The following is a 19,454-nucleotide window of genomic DNA, read 5'->3' as shown; positions in this document are numbered from 1 at the left end:
TGTAACATTTTATTTGGAGATATTTGATGGCTTGGGCCCCAGGAAGACTAGCAACCACTGTTGTGGAAGCTAATGGGGTTCCTTATAAATAAACAAATAAACAAACAACATTTCAAGATTCTGTGACACTGATAGAAAATTTACCTTTTGTAAAACTAAACCTGAAAGTGTAACTCATTTGTTTAATTTCAAAACTCAACCCATTTGTTTTTGATTGAAATGGAATATTACTTAAACTCTCTTAAATCAACTTCAAATAAATTGATTGAAATTCATTCCGAAATTTTCAACAAATGAGCTGTCACAGATACAATTTTCAAGTACAAAGCTATTATGAAGTCTGTCACGTCCCTCTTTTTTCCCTGTATTTATTTATTTACCCTTCTTATTTTCAGTGTACTGCTTATTGTTGCGCTGATTTGTCCTGTATCTCGACTGTACAAACTGAACTGGAATGACTGACTGTTCACGTTACAGTTTCAAATAAAGTTTTGAAAAAAAAATTCAAGGTTAAAAAAAGTTGTTTCCAGTTTGATCACGTGATGAACAAAGGCTGAAAGTGAAAGCAGGCGAGGGTCGGGTCTGCGCCGAGTCCACAGACAGCTGCAATGTCCGCGATCAGCAGAGCAGAGGTAGGTGCTTCTGTTCTCATGTACAGCTAAGGAAGCACAACAACGTTTTTACGGCGGTCCGGTTTGCGCAGTGTAGCCTGCACCGTATCTGCGCAGTTGCTCTGGCAGCACGTAGGGTTAGAGTGCGCTGCTTTCTCTTCTTTAGTTCATCGCAAAAGCAGCTTATACAAAACAGCGTTAACAGAGTTAACTGCGATACGGCGCTCACACCGCTGTTTAATACGACTTCCGGTGTTCTGACAAAACACCCTACCTATCAAGCTGTGAATCTCTGATTAATACGAGCACATTTCTGCTCTGAGCTCTTCCACTCGTGCTACGGTACTTTGGCTGTATCCCAGTTCAGGGTCTGCAGCCTTAAAGGCCGCATTTTAAGGCCGATTACGTCACAGCGACGCGACGAAGGTTGCTCGAAATGCGGCCGTCAAATGCGTCCTACATTTCCCTGAATTTAAGGAGACTTCGGCTGAATCCCCATTCAGGGTCTGCAGCCTTAAAGTATGCAGCCTCAACGGTCCTCAAGGGCCGCGTACTCAAAGACCGCTAAGGCCGGAAGTGTGAGGCTTGTGAAGTGGGACGGTCTAGCCTCCGTCGCGCTGCCCAGGTTGCCTAGCAACCATGATAGCTGGAAACCTGTGGTTGACAGAAAAGAAGGAGAAAATGTTTTGTTCGTTTGTTTGTTTGTTTCTACATGAGCTTTGTGTGATTTAATAAGTATCTGAGGCTGAGACCACAGGACTGTAAAACATGATTGTTGGGCTTCATATCTGTACTGAACAAAGATTAGCTAGTAAATAACAATTAGTTAATGTTGTTCATGAGACTAAAGTCAGTGTAAATGTGATATGGCCAATATTATAGTTATTATACTAATCATTATTAGTTATTACAGCAGTGAGTTTGAACTCTCAAATCAAATCATTTCTATTGTACCTGCACATCACATGTGTAGGTACACTGGTGCAGCACATGTGAGTGAACTCTGTGTCAAACACTGAGCTTCAGTAAAGATTCGAGTTGCAGCTATTTATATGTCCTATCACCTTAAATCTTCACTCAAAGACACTCAAGTATTTTTGACAGTGTGTATACAGATGTATTATATATAAGAGACAAATGTTGTTCCTTCAGTATGTTGTCATTACTAAATTTGGCTCAATGTTTACATATATGTGTAAAAAGCAAATGTACGAGCTGTGATAACTGTGTCTGATAGAATGAAGAGTAGACTGATATATGAAATATTCCTTTATTGGGTGAGAAAATCAGACCATGTCATAACTGCTGTAAGTCACACAGAATAGACATCAGAGCCTTAAACAGGCTGACGTCTGCTAAATGGGTCAAACTGGGCAGAAAGTCTACAAACACATAACATCCTTGTGCCGTGATATTCAGGACTGCAAACCGAGCAGCATCACTGACTTTCAGCTTGTTGTGTTTGTGGATATATGACTGACTTTAATTATCCACAAAATCATCACATTGGCCATCACAATGGTACAATACTGAACATGATGTTCTTTTTGATGGCACTATTCTTCATAACATGAATCATAATCATCATCATCATTAATGATAATACTTAGAGATCTTCCTGACCCTAACGCAGTGGAATATTCATCTTGTTTGTTATGTAGAATAGAATAAAGTAGAGTAGATTAGAATAGAATAGAATAGAATGCCTTTATTGTCACTATACAGTTGTACAATGAGATACAGAGCATCTCCTACTCAGTGCAAACATGGGGGCGGGGTGCACAGTTCTGCAGCAGTATTAAAAATATATATAAAATGTACAAATATACAATCCGGTGTAAAAAAAAAAAGTAAATATGTAAATAAATAATGTTTGTATATACAGTTCAGGTTGTTGCACATAGAATTTAGTATTGCACATTCATACTATCATTATATCTCTCGGCTGGCCTGGGAACACCTTGGTATTCCCCCGGATAAGCTGGAGGAGGTGGCTGGGGAGAGGGAGGTCTGGGCCTCTTTGCTTAGGCTGCTGCCCCCGCGACCCAGCCCCGGACAAAGCGGATGAAGATGGATGGATGGATGGATGGACATTCATAGAGGAGAATGGGGGGTGGGACTGTGTTATCAGTGCATGTGTGGGTTAAGGGTGGTTATGGTTATTCCTGTTGTCCTATATGTCGTGCACAGCTGGTGTGGAGCACCAAGAATTTTGTGACAATAACAGGCTATTCTATTCTATTGTGTTTCTATTTGTTTGTCTAACATGGCAGCTCTGGTATGGACACAGTTCTTGACTCAATATTCTGAGCTTTATTATAATGTAGTGCATTTTAATGGCATTGATGATCAAATAACTAAAGCTGTCCTGTCTCGTTGCAGTTTTTCACAGACATCATTCTCAGCATTGATGAAACTCCTTTTAAAGATAAGGGAACATTAAAGAACATTGTTGAAAGCAGGAAGGATTGTTACTCCTATGAGAAGAAGGGTTCCTGTTACAGAGTGAAAGGAACCTTTGAACAGCTGCACAAACTTGTAAGAAGATGCCAAAGAGCGACCGATCATCACAGTACTGCTACACATGGACGGACAGGTCAGCACAGTCATCACGCTTCCACTCGTGTCAAATCTGTGGAAGTGTCTCGGGTTGTTATGGACTACATTAATAAAAAATGTGACGAAAAACTTGGAAAAATTCTTGGAAACTGTTCACTGGTCCCTGTACCACAGTCTGACATCACTGCACGGATTACTTTCAGACCACAGAGCGACTCGTTCCGCCAAGCTGCCTTTGTCAGGCAGAGGTTCATCACATTTTACCAGAGAGTTGCGTCTGACCTGCACATCATATCTGTCCCTGGGGATCTACACGAGCAGAACAAGCTGCAGAGAAAATTCCCAACTCTCATCTTTGAACCAAGCAACAATAAACTAACAGTCATGGGACCTTTTCCACACATAGCTGAATTTAAGGAGTTTCTTTGGAAAAATCGTTCAACCAAGCGTCTGGTCAGCAAAACTCCAACAGACAGTCTGAGCAACAGAATCTCAGCGTCTTCATCGGCACACAAAGATCCTGATGATGAATCCTGCCCCATCTGTATGGAAACAATAGTCAGAAATAAGAAAAAGACACTGCGGTGCAAGCACTCTTTCTGCAGCGACTGTCTGGAGAAAGCTTTTGTATACAAGCCAGTCTGTCCCACCTGTGGGGAGTTATATGGCACTCTAAAGGGGACACAGCCTGATGGAGGCACTATGGAGGTCACCAAAAACACTTCACCTTTGCCTGGTTATGAGAAGTATGGAACAATAGTCATCCACTATTATATTCCACGTGGCATTCAAAAGGTAAGAGTGCAGATACAAGGTCATTTTCTCTGTGATCTGCTTCCTGGTTTCAGGCAGACATGTTTGACCCGGTCAGACTCATAATTATTAAACACAGAAATAAGACTAAGGCATAGGCTAAAACTTAACTTTTAGTGTGTGTGTGTTTTTGTTACCCTTTCATGACCCCAGTCTGCAGCATCTAGGTTTCACATCATCATCATCATGTTCCATCTGCTCACCTCACTACCACAAAACTCTGGGCTGCACTTCCACCAGAGCACCACACCACTTCTCCTTTAAATCACATGTCAACATCCATCTGTTCAGAACTGCATACCCGCCATTATAACTTGGTCCTAGTCTCTTGGTACCTTGATTAGTTTTAGAGTTGTGACTCTGTTTACTTTATTTAGTCGTCTGTTTCTATTTTGCTGTACTAATGTCAGGTGACCTTGAAATCGTCTCACGGAGCAATCTGAATCTAAAACAAGATACCTGATAGATAGATAGCCTGAGTCTAGCTCCTGTCACCACCTGGTCCTGGTGACCCTTCTACTACTCTTATCAGTACCTGCACCAGATTTGATCCTGTGTGACTCTTGCAGTGGGCGTGTTTGTCCAATTGCATGACCCTCTTGGTTGTGTTGTTGTGTTGTAGTGAGCAGTCAGTCATGTAGCTTTCCATTGCCCTAGTTCACGTGTCAGTGAATTATGGCTTTGGCTAGTTCACTGACAAAATGTAACTTGTTGTATTTAATTTTATTTATATAGAACCAAATCGCTACAAGAATCACCTGGAGGTGCTTTATATTGTACTGTAAAGAAAACCCTACAGCAGGCATGTCTGCTGCCATGAGCATCAGGCAGCATTGGTCACAGCGTCGGCCCCGTCTGATCCTGCAGGGGTGACAAACTCTGCAGCTTTTGAAGTTGTGTTGTTGACACCTCAGATACTGGTCTTATCGAGGTGTTATCACCTCGTCTGTGCGGCAAAGCTTGATTTATTGCCACTGTTATACGGTCAGTGTTGGGTGTAATGTGTCACAAAGTTCATGTTACTGGAATCACATTACATTTTTCAGTAAAACAGTGGTCTGTACTAAATTCAGTAATTACACGGTGAAAGATCAAAATCCAACACGGACTCGTGTCAACGTGAACTCTTTGATCAGAGCAGGACCCAGTGTGCTCCTGATGTCACCAGCCTGGAGAACTGGGAGGGCTGTGTTAGGAAGGGCGCGCAATATTAAATATTTGTCACATCAAACAAAAACTCAAAGAGGTGTTTTGGAGGTCGTACTCCTGTGTCCTAGCTGAGTGTACATGAAGCACACGGGTGGGTTCATTCGTGTGAGACTCACAACTTCTGTCTTGTGTGCATAATTTTAAGAATTTCTCAGCACATATAAGCTTTACTTTTATAAAGAGTAATAAAGAAAGCAACTGCAAACTACAGCTACCTGAGAGCCAAATCCACATTGAGTCTAGGCAAGTTAGATAAAGCAGAGAAACCTTTTCTGTCTGTCTGCAGGAGGAGCATCCCAGCCCAGGTCAACCATATGAAGGAGCATCCCGGACCGCCTACCTTCCAGACTCCCCGGAGGGCAGGATGGTGCTGGGCCTGCTGAGGCGAGCCTTCGATCAGAGACTCATTTTCACCATCGGACGCTCCACTACCAGTGGCAGAAACAATACAGTCACATGGAACGATATCCACCACAAAACCTCAACACATGGAGGACCGACTCAGTAAGGACAATGGCAACACTGCAGCTCATTGATCGATCATTTTGGATTGATTGTACCCTCAGTCTCTTCTATATTTAACCCTTGTGTGGTGTTCGTATTTTTGTTACTCAGCCAGTGTTCATGGGTCTGGTGGACCCGCTAGAGTTTTGGCTTTCCAAATTAACACTATCAAACAATTTTATGTTAAATTACTCAACAGATGTTTACTTCATCCCAATTACAAGACATATGAACAGCAAACATGGTTAATTTTTTCCCTTTACCTTTGTTAGATCACATTTATGAATTAATGTGCTTCTCGTTTTTCTTTTATATAAAATTTTATAAATAAATCAGTTATAATCAAGTGGAGTGAGTGGAAAGACACAACACATTTACACGTGAAAAAATAATTAATTGTTAAATTTTTCTTTTGAAAAAAACTGAACACGGGTCTCACAGACCCGAACACCATACAAGGGTTAAGGGGCGTCCACACAGGAAGCATCGCTAGTGAACATTTCAAGCACCAGTTGCAGAGATCACACTTTATTTACCACATCGGTGGTTCTTTTGTTCACTGTTGCTTGAAGTCGCTTACTTTCATGTCCATGCTGCGGTCTCTGGACGGCACCTGCGGTGTGGACGTCCCCTTACAAATGTACTGATGAGTGCATGTCAGCAGGTTTTTGCCTCCGAACAGTTCTTCCCTTGCAAAGAGAACTAGCGTGTATCGATTCCTTTATTTTACATCAGTCTGTGTTAATGTCTCAGGCTCATTATTAGTTTTCATCACAGGTGAAACTGGCTGTAGTTCAGTTTGGTTTGTTAGTGCTAGTTTACCAGGTGCTTTCTATGTCATTTAAGTTAGACACCTTACATATTAGCCCACCTTACAGCCAGACAGCCTTATGAACAACACGCTGGACGTTTCAGACACCAGCAGAACCAGGCAGCCATCTGCTGCTGGGTGGTGAGAGGATAGAGGCGAGCGTACCACAATCAAGGACAAGAGTAGACAGCAGTTAATGACGTGCAACAGTAAGAATATAAGGCAGCACTTATTTTCCTGTGACTGTGTTACAGCTACGGATACCCCGACCCCGAGTATCTCAGCCGAGTTCGAGATGAGCTGAAGGTCAAAGGAATTGAGTAAGTTTAAGGTTTGTGTCTGCACAAAGAACACTTACGATTCCTTTTCTACGTTTTGTCCCTGTTTCATGATTCGACGTTTTGAACATAAACTGTATTTAATATAACCTGTAATGTTGGAAGCAGCTAATATCTGCAAAAGAAGTAACAGTAGTAACACAAAAGGTCAAACACAGTTATGTCCCATTTCAAAAAAAGTCACAAACAGTGCATACGAGTGGATGTAAGGAGCTACGACGTGTGTTTCTGTTCACTTTGTCACAGGTAAAAGACGCAGCCGTCCCAGACTGACCGCTGCTCATCACCAGCTGAAGGCACACGAAGCGTTTCCTCTCGCTGTGCTTTCATGAGTCGTGATTTTTGACAAGAAGCCAGTTTAAGTTGATTCTCCATTAACTCCCCCCCATTAAATATCAGCTACGTTGTATAAATGCACTTTGGTAACACTAACCAGAGGTCTTAATAAGGAGGATGGCTAACATCCCCAGGGTCACTCAGTTGTGTTGTTGGACCTGCAGTGACTACGTTGTTTCACTCAGTGTCGACTAACAAACATGCAAAGTGCTGGGATGATGCTGATTTCTGTGTTGTTCTTTCATTATATGTATTTAGATGTTTGTACACTGATTAGGAGGCATGTTTGTGACTGTCCAGAACTCCAATTTCCTTTTTTTCAAATTATAAGCCACATGAAGGTAATGTTGATTCCCTCTTCTGAGCACAGGCAGCCACAGCATGGCTCCTCCAGGACTGGTGGTGCTATTCTCCAGGCTGATTGGTCAGTGAGCTGTGATTGTATACCTGTTCAATCACACCTGTAACCTTGAACAGAACCTCCTCTTAAGCAGTTTAGAGTCGATGTACGAGGTGAGAAGTGAATCATCACTAAACAAACTAAAGTAACATTCAGCCCACATCACACTTTGAGCTAAAACGTTGCTCTCCAGAGCGTCCGTGAGTGTACAAAGTGTGTGACGTTTAACACACACAGAAAGAGCAAATAGTGCTTGTATGAATGAGTGTGAAGCGCTTTGAAAGAACTGTTCCATTTACTATTCAGGTTTGTGGTGACAGAGTGCTGAATGCAGGGTAGTGTATCAGTGTGTCGACCCACCGACAGGGTGACACAGCTCACTCTACCTGGTGTTTACGTTCAAACCTAAACGTCCCTGTAAGACTTCACTAGTGTTTGGTGAAGCTGTGTTTATCAGTACGCTACAGCAGGCTGCACCACACATCTGTGCCCAGCTGTGTCATCCATCATTTGGTGGACTTTGTATAAAAGTTGCATTTATTCTGACTGAATTCACTGTGTTGCAAACAAATAACAACAAAAACCATGAGTGGGTGTGTCTGTGACTTCTGTTCAATCATTTTCATTGGAATTGAAGCTGGCCTGACAGATTAGTGCTACACAGCTCACACAAGCACAGAGTTTGGTTTAAACATCGAAGTCACACGTTATGATCTGGCTGTTCTTGGATCTGTTTTCAGGACAGTACACAGACTGGAGGTCCCTTTATTTAGAGAGCACACATCACTTTGCTGCAACATGTCATGCCTTATGCACAAGCCTCCTGATGTCTCTTCTCTTGTTAGATATGGAAAAGAAGAAGGCCATCCTAATTAAGCAACATCCTTCATCACGTTCATGGGGAAAAGGCTTTGTACATTTTGACAGTGAACCATAAACTTATGCCTAATTCAAACACATCAATAGGAGAATGTGAGGTTCGATTCTTCTGACAGCCTGACGTGTACCCAGCTATCCAACAGACGGATCAATCTGAGGAGTTCAGCTAAAACGTAGACAACGGCTACATCGGCTCCACTGAGAACCACAGTGGGCAAAGATGTAAACACAGAGCTTCTGATTTACATACTGTAGGTTACACTTTACTGATTAACCCTCTGACTTCACAATGGGATTAGTCGACCAAGTTAAAATAACCTCAGAACTCCTGGGCACATCTTGAGTGGGTTCACTGAGATCACAGACCCACACTCTTTCCACTGATAGTGGTACGGTTCATACTCATTTAAACTGAAAACTGCTTCCAAGAAGAAATAATGGCATTAAAGATACACATCGATGAACATGATGCAATCAGTTTGTGCAGTTCTTAAGGCCTTTTGTTTTTGGTGTGCCGTGGTTGTTACTGGTGAAGGAACCTGCTTACGTTTCAGATGACGTTCTCGATTAGACGGAGTGTCCAGGTTCCCAGACTGAGCTTGTGTGGTGCAGACAGTACATCGCATCAGAGTAACGTAAACAGTCAGTTTGGGACTTTGCTGTGTTTGGAGGTTCCTGGAGTTTCCCTGTACTGGAGAAGAGGTGGATTATGAGTCATCAGACGGAGCTCGTTTCACTCAGTGAACACTTTTATTTTATGCACCCAAGACCAGGCAGCGTGAGCACATTCTGGAGGAGGAGCCTGCATTCAGCACCATGTCTCACTGAAATGTGTCATTGTAGTTGGGAACGTACCAACTGTAGCTGTCACTGATGCTGAGTTTGTTCTCTATCAAAGTGGAACATTTGATCCTTAGTAAACAGAGTAAAAAGGCGCTGTCCCACCACCTGCTGCTTTAACCCTGGCGTGCTAACATTAGCCGGTGTGTGTCTGTGAAGGTCATCAGCTCTTTCCAAACTCCTTATAGGGCTGATATTAGTCCTGCACCAAAATCTGTTTTCATTGCAAATAATTCAGAACTGTTTTTGTTCAACTACTTTTGAGAACATTTCTCCTTTGATCAGCACAGAAACGACAGAAGCTCAAATCCAAAGCACCTTCTGCAGGAGCGTACCCTGGTCCACGATCGGCCGTGTTAATCCCACAGGAACTCCTCCACGAACAGCGAGACCGCTCACAGCTGTATAGCTCTAGTCTTTACCAACCACACATACACACAGGACTTTATTCTGTACACTTCATGCACATCATCTCCATGACCACCTTAGAATGACCATTTACCCAAGCATGCATGTCTTGACTGTGGGAGGACTAGCTGGAGCAAACCCATGCAGCACAGGGAGAGCATGCAAAGTCCACACAAAAGGCCTCAGCCAACCACGAGACACCACAGCGCTAACGACGACACGGGCGCGCCGCCCCAGGCCGACAGCACTTAGCTGCTTTTATGGTGTCTGATGTTGTTCTGCGTTGAACTGGAAACTGCCACAGCCTGATGGGAAATGACTTTTGGCTTCTCAACACTTGATGCCAGCGTTTTTGCAAACCAGAGAGGAACTTGGTTTATTATCATCATGGGTTCTCAAAGTTGTTCAAAATTGGAGCTGAAATTGCACTTCTCTAGTCAAAAGCCTGGTCCAAGTGTGAGCGAGCTATACATCAAGTTTTACTTCTTCATTCCCAACATGTAAACGACCATACAAACCAGTGACGTCACAGAGCTACAGACTGGTGTCAAATGAAAACAAAACCCTGTGGGTTAGTAAGAACATGGAGCCAGGATAGCTTCAGTGCTACAGCATCGTCCGTCACTGGGTGCGTTGATGATGCAAGGCTCGCTCCATCATGTACGGGTCCGTGCTCGTGCCTCGACGGTGGCCACACTGGTATTGTAGGAGAGGTTTCATCATCACGATCAAATTTATACCGGTTTTCAGTGACTCACTTCTAACTATGCCAGCAGCACAACAGAGCCAAACCAAACAGGAGTTAGTGTCCCAACAACTGAGCAAACATCTGGAACTCAATCTGATGGTGGCCCACAGTCACAGAGTGGACCAGTACAGATGTTACTCCCAATAAATTAGACTCCAGCTCATCTAACCTTTTACTTTCCTGCTGCTGTGCACATGTACATCATTGTTGATAACCTGTGACATCTGTACCACACTCTTAAAAAAAGAAAAACAGGATATGAATCAGTGATTTCAGGCCTACCCATACCATCAGCAAGCACTTCATGTGACGTGGCATTTAACCACAGCTAGTTTTTATGAAAGTGAACACATAACTGATGCAGGGTAGAGACAGGGTCATGGAGCATCATCAAAGAGAATCATCAGGAAGGAAAAGAAACAGAAAGAGGAAACAGGGCAGCCCATGCCACAAAATCCAGGCGTCTGGTACCAGAAGTCACTAAAGTCAAAATGTCAGGGTCAGGAGTAATTTTCACCCCCACTGTCACGTCAACGCCACTGCCTGCTGTTCCCTCATTTAGTGAAAGCAGCCACCACAGCCCATAGCAGCTCGTTGGTGTTGGCCTTCATGCTCTCCCCTTCTGGCTCCAGTTCCAGCAGCTGCCGCACTCTCTTCATGGCGAGGTCATACTGATCATCTAACAAGGGGGCAAAGGCATTTTCCAGAACATCAGAGGAATGGGCTAAGAAGATGAGAGCCAGGAGCCGCTTGTCCATTCGATGAGGATCATTCACCCACTTGTCCAGCACGGCCTCCTGCACCTTCTTAATGAGGCGCTGTTTGATGTTGTTGTTGGTCAGGGGATGTGTCGTCATGTCAAACAGCAAAAAGTTCTGCTTCTCCGTAGTCAGGACACCTTTTTCCACCAAGTTTTTGGCCAGCCGTTCACGGACGTTCCTCAGCTGGTAATGAAGCTTCAACGGGTTCCACGTCTCTCCTACAAGGAGCCAACAGAACAGAGAGCGTTAGTGCCGTCACACGCCAGCATAACCAGCTCAGCTACGCCTACACCACAGACAACAGGAAAACCGCATCAGCGCCAGTACAGCAAAGGCCTCAATGAACCTTTAGCTCAATAAACTGTAGACAGTTTGGTGTGATTGGAGATGCCGGTTCTTTAAAGTTGTCGGTGGACTGGTTGTTACAACAACATGCCTGTCAACCTATTCAGGAAGACTGTTATTTACCTGCTTCACAGTGCACACATCACAGCACTCACACTCTAACTACACTTTACCTGCAGACACAGTGTTTTGCTAAGAGTCACTTGGAAACACAGTGAGGAAGCACACAGTGCAGTGGGAGAGCCCACAGCAGCAGGACAGCTGAACTCACCGCTGAGCAGCTCGATCCAGCTCTGCACAGTCTCTGGTGGCTGAGTGTCTTTGATGTGTTTGAGAGCTTCGTCCAGGAGCACATCACCTGTAGGAGCATCTGACTTGCAAATCACCTGCAAATGCATCCAGAATCAGAGCAGGCAGAGCGTGGAAATGTTCTTAACCCTGAAAGAATCCTGAAGTTAATCCAGGCTTTGCTGAACCATGAAAAAGTCCTTACCAACAAAGTGGGAGCAGATTATTATAGTAAAGACTGACACGACGTGAAACAGCACCGAGTGAACTAACCCATATGGAAAAGAAATAGTAAAAACATATGATTTACTCATGAAAGTGGCCACTTTCTCATTACTTTCATATAATTTTTTTTAGGAAGTATACAAAACATACAAGTTTCATTATATAATTTTTCAAGGGATCTTATATCTGTTTTCTACGGAAGCGTAGAGCTGCCACCCAGGCAAAAGAAAAATACAAGTGTATCACGTTATAACGTGAAAGGTTATTATTGTTCTAACAAGATACTTTTCCTGTTTGTACAACATAATATCACGTTCGTACAATATAAATATTATGTTGTACAAACGTGAAAAGTATCTTGTTAGAACAATAAACCTTTCACGTTATAACGTGATACACTTGTATTTTTCCTTTGTCTGGGTGGCAGCTCTACGCTTCCATAGTTTTCACTCTTGTATGCTTTTCATACAAGTTTCATACAAGACCGAACAAACTTTATAAGATTTATAAATATCTTTTCCATATGGGAAAATACAAACAACTAGGCATGTGTGGGACTAGTCATCGTCGCTGCTGTCACTAGTCAGTACCAGACTTACTAGTCAGTTAATCTGTTAAAATTTTATTCTCAATTATGATAAATGGTTGTGTCCTAAGCAGCCACCAGATGGAGCATCGTTGTTGAGAAACACATCAAATCTCAGCTTGATGTTTTGTTATCAAAAATTAACATCAAAATAAAATAAAACGATGCTCAGTTTTAGTATTTGCTAGTTTGGTGAAACCTTTTATTAGCGCATTATTAGTAAAACTTTAAGTTGTGGTTTATTGTAATACCTAGGGCTGTGCCATATGACCAAAATGTTATATCCCGAAATAGGACATTCATCGTCCCGACAACCACATATATCACAAAACGCTTACATTTTCTGTCAGTTCGGTGAATCTCGGGCAGCTCGACCTGTGTGAAGTGTTTCAGCCGGGCGCCGTGTAGCTGGAGTCGAGTGTTTTGACCGATGCATGAAACTGTAACAGCCGCATTTGCTTTGTATTCATTACACGGCGTGCTGCGGGGAAAAGCCTGTTCTAATGTTTGAGTCGAAGGTTTATGTTTTAGCACCTGACGGCTCTTTCACTTCTCATCCGTAAACACTCTGCGTACTCTTTCACGTGATTCAGTTTATTTTGAAAAATCTCAACAGGATCTTCAGCTTTACCGTAAAAGGTTTATGTGGAAAACAAACAAGTGGACGTCAGAGCTGTCACTACCCAATCCGTACCGGAAACCTGATCGGTACTACGCATGTGTGAAAGGTGTCTCCTCCCGGCTGAAGCATTTTACGCTAGTTACGGGTCAGAGTATCTGTTAAGAATAATAAGTATCTCTTAAATTGTTTGCAGTAATGAAACATTTCAATGTAATGTAGACAAAAACGAAAAATAAAACGATAGTTACAGATCAGGACTCCCCGATCCGTACCGCGCATGTGCAGATTTTTCTTCTTCTTCTCTTCGTTTAATGGCAGTTTACTCCCCAGTGTACAAGGATACCGCCACCTGCTGACCGAGCGAATGAACCCTATTGTAAAATGAACTAGCGTCATTACAAACGCGTGTTAAATTTGATTTAGTGATAGTAGAGTGCGTTTATGCTCGTCTGTGTAGAGAGGATTGATGGAACAGCGATGATTATGTCCGCTATCACTGTCAATTGTCAGTAAACACTTAATCGGGCTGCTGAATCTTCACGTGTCATATTACTACGTCAGTATTAGTAAGTCTGTAATTAGGCGCCATTCTTCTTATTTTACAGCGCTGTTGTTTAATCGGGGGACGAGAAAAGCATGAATTTGTTTGTAAACGGATTATCCATTGTTTAAATGTCCCGGCAGTCGAAAAGGAGGCAGAGCTGTTGAGAAATGCTAGGAGCTAACTGGGCGCTAACCGTGTCACTCTTAACTGTCGCAATGTTGGCAAAGAGAGGAAGTGACGTAAGATTTGCATATGCGTGGTACGGATCGGGTAGCGACAGTAGCCACGTGCTTCCCTCGGGTCCTCAATTGTGGTGACACGTGTTCGAAATGCAGAGAGGTGCGCTCGATTTGCCACACGGAGCAGCGCGAGAGTAAAGCATGAGGGAGGGGCTAATAATCAGTCATTTTTAATGATCGTTGAAAGCCCAGATCGTAATCGAGATTAAAATTCGATTAATTGAGCAGCCCTAACCGTAAATACAAAAAAGTTGCACAAAATTATTTCCAACTAGGGCTGGGCGATTTATCGAGTTTTTTTTTAAAATATCGATATATTTTCATACGAGATATAAGATGTGACAATATCCTTTATATCGATATAGTCTATGTTACGTTATAATTATACTTGTGGAGCCGCAGGTTTGCCTCTCTTTCGTCCACTTTTGTCTCTACGCAAGGTTACTCGGCCTCGCCTCTCCTTCACTGAACACAACTCCGCCTCCCCCATAGCTTCACCTGCAGGCAATGACAAGATGAAAGCGGAAAATCTCCGTTAGCGAGTTACCGTGCGTGGGGCTGGGCGGCGTCAACGTGTTAGCGAGCTAACCGCGCTAACGAGCTAACTGCGCTAACGACATGCAGCCCGGAGGGGCTGCACGGCCTAAAATCCTTTCATTTTCTCAAAAATCGACAGCGCGCCTTATGTATGAATTCTGGTTGTGCTTACTGACCGCGAACCGATTTTATGTGGTACACAGCGCTCAGCAATCTGTCAAAAAATGTTTTAATATGACTTTGCTAAGCTACGGAGCTGCACCGCTTGATGGATTGTCGGAGGATTACGGCTACCGAGGAGGAGCCTCGCGGAGTGATACGTACTCTGCTTCAACGTAATATTACCGTACTGTGTGTGTATAAGGACCACAAATGGCTCCTGTTCAGAGACGTGGTGCAGCTGTGAAATCTGTCTCTTTGTTATTACGCTCAGCGTCTATTAGTTTACATTTTGACTGCACAATTGTGAGCTTTTTGTTATGCACAAAAACAACATTGTTTTCTTTTATTTATGGACCATGATTATTTAATAAATGCTGATAATTTATTTTTGAGTAATTTCTTCATGTACATCTACGCTGTATGTAAATAAAAGTGCCCGTGTGACATCTGGGACACAGTGTGACTAGGAACTCTCTTTTTGTTCTTAACTTATGGCTTTAAAAAAATTAATTAATAAATAAATCGAGATATATATCTTATATCGCCATCCAGCTAAAAAAATATCGAGATATGAATTTTGGGTCATATCGCCCAGCCCTATTTCCAACCACAGGAAATTTATTTTGAGTGTCTTCATAGTTTTGTTTTTGAAATACACCAATTTTTATATACTGCAGGAAAACCAAAAATAAATATTATCATGCAAATTTGCAAAGAAAATGGCATATGCATCAAAATAAACTATTTCCAGCAGTGCAATCTGAGTCCTAAGCATCCCAGAAACGACACAGAAAGTCATAAAGTCAAACATAACTTTTAAAAACACCAGTATAGGCTCATGAGGCCCTGAAGGTAAAAAAACGACATTTCCGCGAAAAATGACGTCACTTCCGGTTCCGGGCAGGTGATGGCGGACATGTGATAGTTCGCGCTGACGTCTATTCCAATGTAGGAAGTGCTATGAACAGCTGATCGGATCGGCAAAGCGTGTTTCTGGAATATTATGTTTTTGTTCCTGCAAGTGTTTTTTATGAAATTTTTGCAAAGCTTTATGTGGAAGGAAACCGTGACCGAGGACAAGCTGATGGCATAAGATGTCAGTACAACTCCTCCGGTTTCTTATGAAAAAAATTATTGCGCTAGCTTACGTGGTTGCAGTTCTACTGGGATTAAAAATAGTTACGCAAAACGGAGCGTGCTGCTCTGACCGGCTTTAAAGGGTTAAAAAGACTAATAACTAATAAAAACTAAACATTTTGAATGAATCCAAACTGAACTGAAATGAAACTGAATTAAAAACAAAGAACATCTTCAATGCAATAAAAACTGATTAGAAGATACAAAACTGTAACAACATGAGATTTTAGGTGTGTGCTTGGACATGAACAGCTGATATTACACATCTGTTAAAGATGATTGTTCTTGTGCAGGCCTTCACTACACGCCGTGACACCGTGACACTAATACACCAGCAGGGTGACGATGTCTAAACGGGAAACAGCTTGTGTACACAGTGAAAGCTTAAACATAACCGTGTCGTACCTTCCTGGCCAGCAGACCTTTCCTCCTCATGCCACAGGCCTCCAGCTGAAGGCGTCCTCGCAGGGCCAGCTCGATCAGCATGCACCCTCGCAGCCCTGATGAAATGCAGTCATTCCAGAATGAGGTGTAGCCCTGTGCAATGGGACACATCGTCACAATCCAGGTTGTCAAAGAGTGCCAGAAGCCGACGAGCTCAGTACCAAATCATTGCAGGTACTTGGGGCGCCTTGAGGCGACTTTTGTTGTGATTTGGCGCTATATAAATAAAACTGAATTGTATGAGTGTGTCACAGGGCTAACACACAGAGACAGACAACCATTCACACTCACATCCACACCTAAGGGCACCAACTAACTCAACCCCACTAACTGCATGTCTTTGGATGGAGGGCGGAGCTGGAGAGAACCCACGCAACCACGGGAGAACATGCAAACTCCCCATAAAGGGAGGTGGGAGAATCGAACTGCATCCTGTTTGTGGTAAATTCAGTTGACTGTACATGATTGGGAAAGGCACACAGCTGTCTACATAAGCTCCCATAGGTAACAGCACAAGTCAGAGCACAAACCCAGCCATCAAGTCCAAGAACGTGTGTAAACCAGGACTGTATCGAGGCACAGATCAGGGGAAGGGTACAAAAAAAGACTTCTGGCACTGAAGGTCCCAGAGTACAGTAACATCATCTATAAACAGGAGTTTGGAAACACTTCTTAGAGCTGGCTAATCTGAGCAGCACATGACAGGCGCTTGCAGTTTGTCACCTGAGGGACTCTCAGACCATGAGAAACAAAAGTCTGATGAAACACAGATTGAACTCTTTGGCCTGAAAGACAAGCGTCATGTCTGGAGGAAACCAGGCGTCCCTCATCACTCCTTACAGGTGCTGCCCATGGTGGTGGCAGCATCATGCTGTGGAGATGCTTTCTAGCAGCAAGAACTGGAAGACCAATCAGAGTCGAGGGAAAGAGGAACGCAGCGACATACAGAGACGTGATAACGTGCTCCAAAGAGCTCTGGATCTGGAGGGGAGTAAGCTGTGCGCTTACTTTTGCTTTGACGATCAAAAATGTCTTGTTCCTCACCTCCCACAGAGTTACTCACCGATCCTGACAGAACATATATGCATGTGTCCGTACTGACAGCAGTGTAAGCTGAGTGAGCTCTGGGAGACACTTTGACACTTTTGAGGCAGAATATGGACCACAAATGTCATCGTTGTTCACTGTTAGCATCACAGTGGAATCATGTTTTGGCCACCAGGGTTGTGAGTCGGTCACACGACTGAAAACTGAGTAAATGGCTCATTTTAATGTGTGCACCACCCAGGCTAACTTTTATGATCATTATTTAACAGTTGTTGTTGCAGCAGAGCTTTTCTGACCTCTGACATTCCTCCTGAAGTTGTTCAGTGCTGTGAATGTAAACTACTTCAGTCAGTGAGGGAGGGACTGAGTGCTGGTCTGTCTGTCAGCTGGAGAAGGCAAACACAGCACCGTTTGTCTCAATATTGTTGACAATTTCAATTCTAGATGACCTGAATATCAGATTATCAGTTCTGTTAACAACCAATCAGCAGCAACTTGTCATCAAAGCAGAGTCCCACAGCCGTGGCATGGGTGAGAGAGGACCACGCTCTACTTTATCAACATGGATCTGAAGGAATAATGTTTGGTCACCCACTGAAACTCATCCGTCTTCATTTCTCAGCCAAATTTGTGATAAACTGGAGTCTTGTTGTGTACCTGAAACTCTCCATCAGCCATTTGGCTACTGAAGCTGCTGCATTTACTCTCTACAGAAGAAAAAACAGTTGTTTGTGTTGCTGACGTCAAAGTTAAAACGAGCAAACATGGTTTGTAATTTTGTTTAAACTGACACAAGTTTCCTGTTAAATTTGGAGGTTGAATGACTCCGTTTTAGTTGCATTCCTAATGTTATGTGAACGGGACTGAATCCGTACTCGAGGATTTTAGATTTATCGGTGGATTTCACTTTGCTTGCTGTTCGTAGTTCAGTGACAGCAAATCATCGATACATCTAAACACACCTTTCACTGGTACTGTAGCACTTTGTATTAGTTATAATCAAACACTCCTGTAAACAGTTTTTTACTTTGACTCCATTCCGTTTATTCTTCTTACTCATTGTGTTAGCTTGGAGCTACTAACATCAACGCCAGGATCGCCGCACTTATTCTCCGACCATTACTGCTGAACTACTGGAAAATATCATTTCTTCTCATAATCGTGTAGCACCAGACATTAGCTATCTCGCTGCAGACTGAAGACAGCAACTGTTGTTAGCTACAGCTAGCATTGTAGCAAGCAGGGATGCTAACTTACATAGAGCTGTTTGGAGACTACAGCTAACGTTAGCCGAGCGATAACATTTAGCTTATTTGCTACAGCGTTAAGGCGCAGTTTATCTGCCATTACCTCTCGGTCCTTCAGTCCTAACAGCAACACTTCTTCCATCAGTGTAAGACGTGTTTCTTTGGAGTCTCCGGTATCATCATCGTCCTGATCCTCCGCTCGCCGGGGCCCGTGGTCTTCTTGGCCGGACGGTCGGTCTTTCTCAGCGGCGTTACGCGAGGCTTCGGTCCGCCTCTGCACGAGGCCCGAACTCCTCTGAGTCAACGAAGTCATTTCTGCCGGCGAGTGTGCTCAACAACTACGAAAGCAGCAAGTCTGGGACTACGTTCACCCAAGTACTTGTCAACCATAAGTATTTTGCGTATAGGTTAGTACCCTTATCAGGAGGAGTCCTCCTCCCCTTCCCCACCTTCCGCACCAGCGTCTGTCTAATATGGCGCCGAGCGGAGACTGTGGTACCAAACCTGCTGGATGGGTTTGGTACCACAGTCCTGCTGGATACCAAGCGACCCACCTTTAACTTAGTCTGAACGCCACACCAGCTGGCTAAAAGGCTCATGCTTGGACAGACCCACTGGACTCCTCCATATAATAACAAAATCTAAATACATACACAGATTCATGAAAACAAATAAGTACATTAAAAATACACTTGTTCCCAAGTGGAACCACAAGATAAACATGATTAAAGAACCAAATTAGTTATTCTGGACCTGTTCCTCTCGTGCTCTGTGTCCATTAATCATCTTAACTAACAGGGAAGGAATGAGTGCT

At 43.2% G+C, this 19,454-nt stretch overlaps 2 protein-coding genes across 3 annotated transcripts; one reads left to right on the top strand and one right to left on the bottom strand.

The window, feature by feature from the left end:
• The first annotated feature begins 540 nt into the window (after positions 1-540).
• Positions 541-7,520, top strand: LOC308403699 (E3 ubiquitin-protein ligase DTX3L). 2 transcript variants are annotated; one of them, XM_080893358.1, is made up of 5 exons: positions 541-632; positions 2,994-3,965; positions 5,479-5,696; positions 6,762-6,827; positions 7,092-7,520. In XM_080893358.1, exons 1-5 carry the CDS (start codon positions 609-611, stop codon positions 7,093-7,095), a joined length of 1,284 nt encoding a protein of 427 aa, XP_080749484.1. In that variant the 5' UTR covers positions 541-608; the 3' UTR covers positions 7,096-7,520. The 2 variants fall into 2 exon arrangements, with proteins under 2 accessions (XP_080749484.1, XP_080749483.1); XM_080893357.1 differs by having other exon boundaries at positions 6,762-6,838.
• A 1,668-nt stretch (positions 7,521-9,188) lies between these two features.
• golph3a (golgi phosphoprotein 3a) lies at positions 9,189-19,145 on the bottom strand. The gene is made up of 4 exons (XM_080893359.1): positions 18,744-19,145; positions 16,308-16,439; positions 11,834-11,948; positions 9,189-11,435 (listed from the first exon to the last, which is right to left on the bottom strand). Exons 1-4 carry the CDS (start codon positions 18,951-18,953, stop codon positions 11,011-11,013), a joined length of 882 nt encoding a protein of 293 aa, XP_080749485.1. The 5' UTR covers positions 18,954-19,145; the 3' UTR covers positions 9,189-11,010.
• Positions 19,146-19,454: the final 309 nt, after the last annotated feature.

The sequence above is a fragment of the Rhamphochromis sp. 'chilingali' genome (assembly GCF_963969265.1).
Source record: "Rhamphochromis sp. 'chilingali' genome assembly, chromosome: 10".
In the NCBI taxonomy this organism is placed as follows: domain Eukaryota; kingdom Metazoa; phylum Chordata; class Actinopteri; order Cichliformes; family Cichlidae; genus Rhamphochromis; species Rhamphochromis sp. 'chilingali'.
Note: the sequence above shows the minus strand (reverse complement) of the source record. Positions and strands in the feature narration are given on the sequence as shown.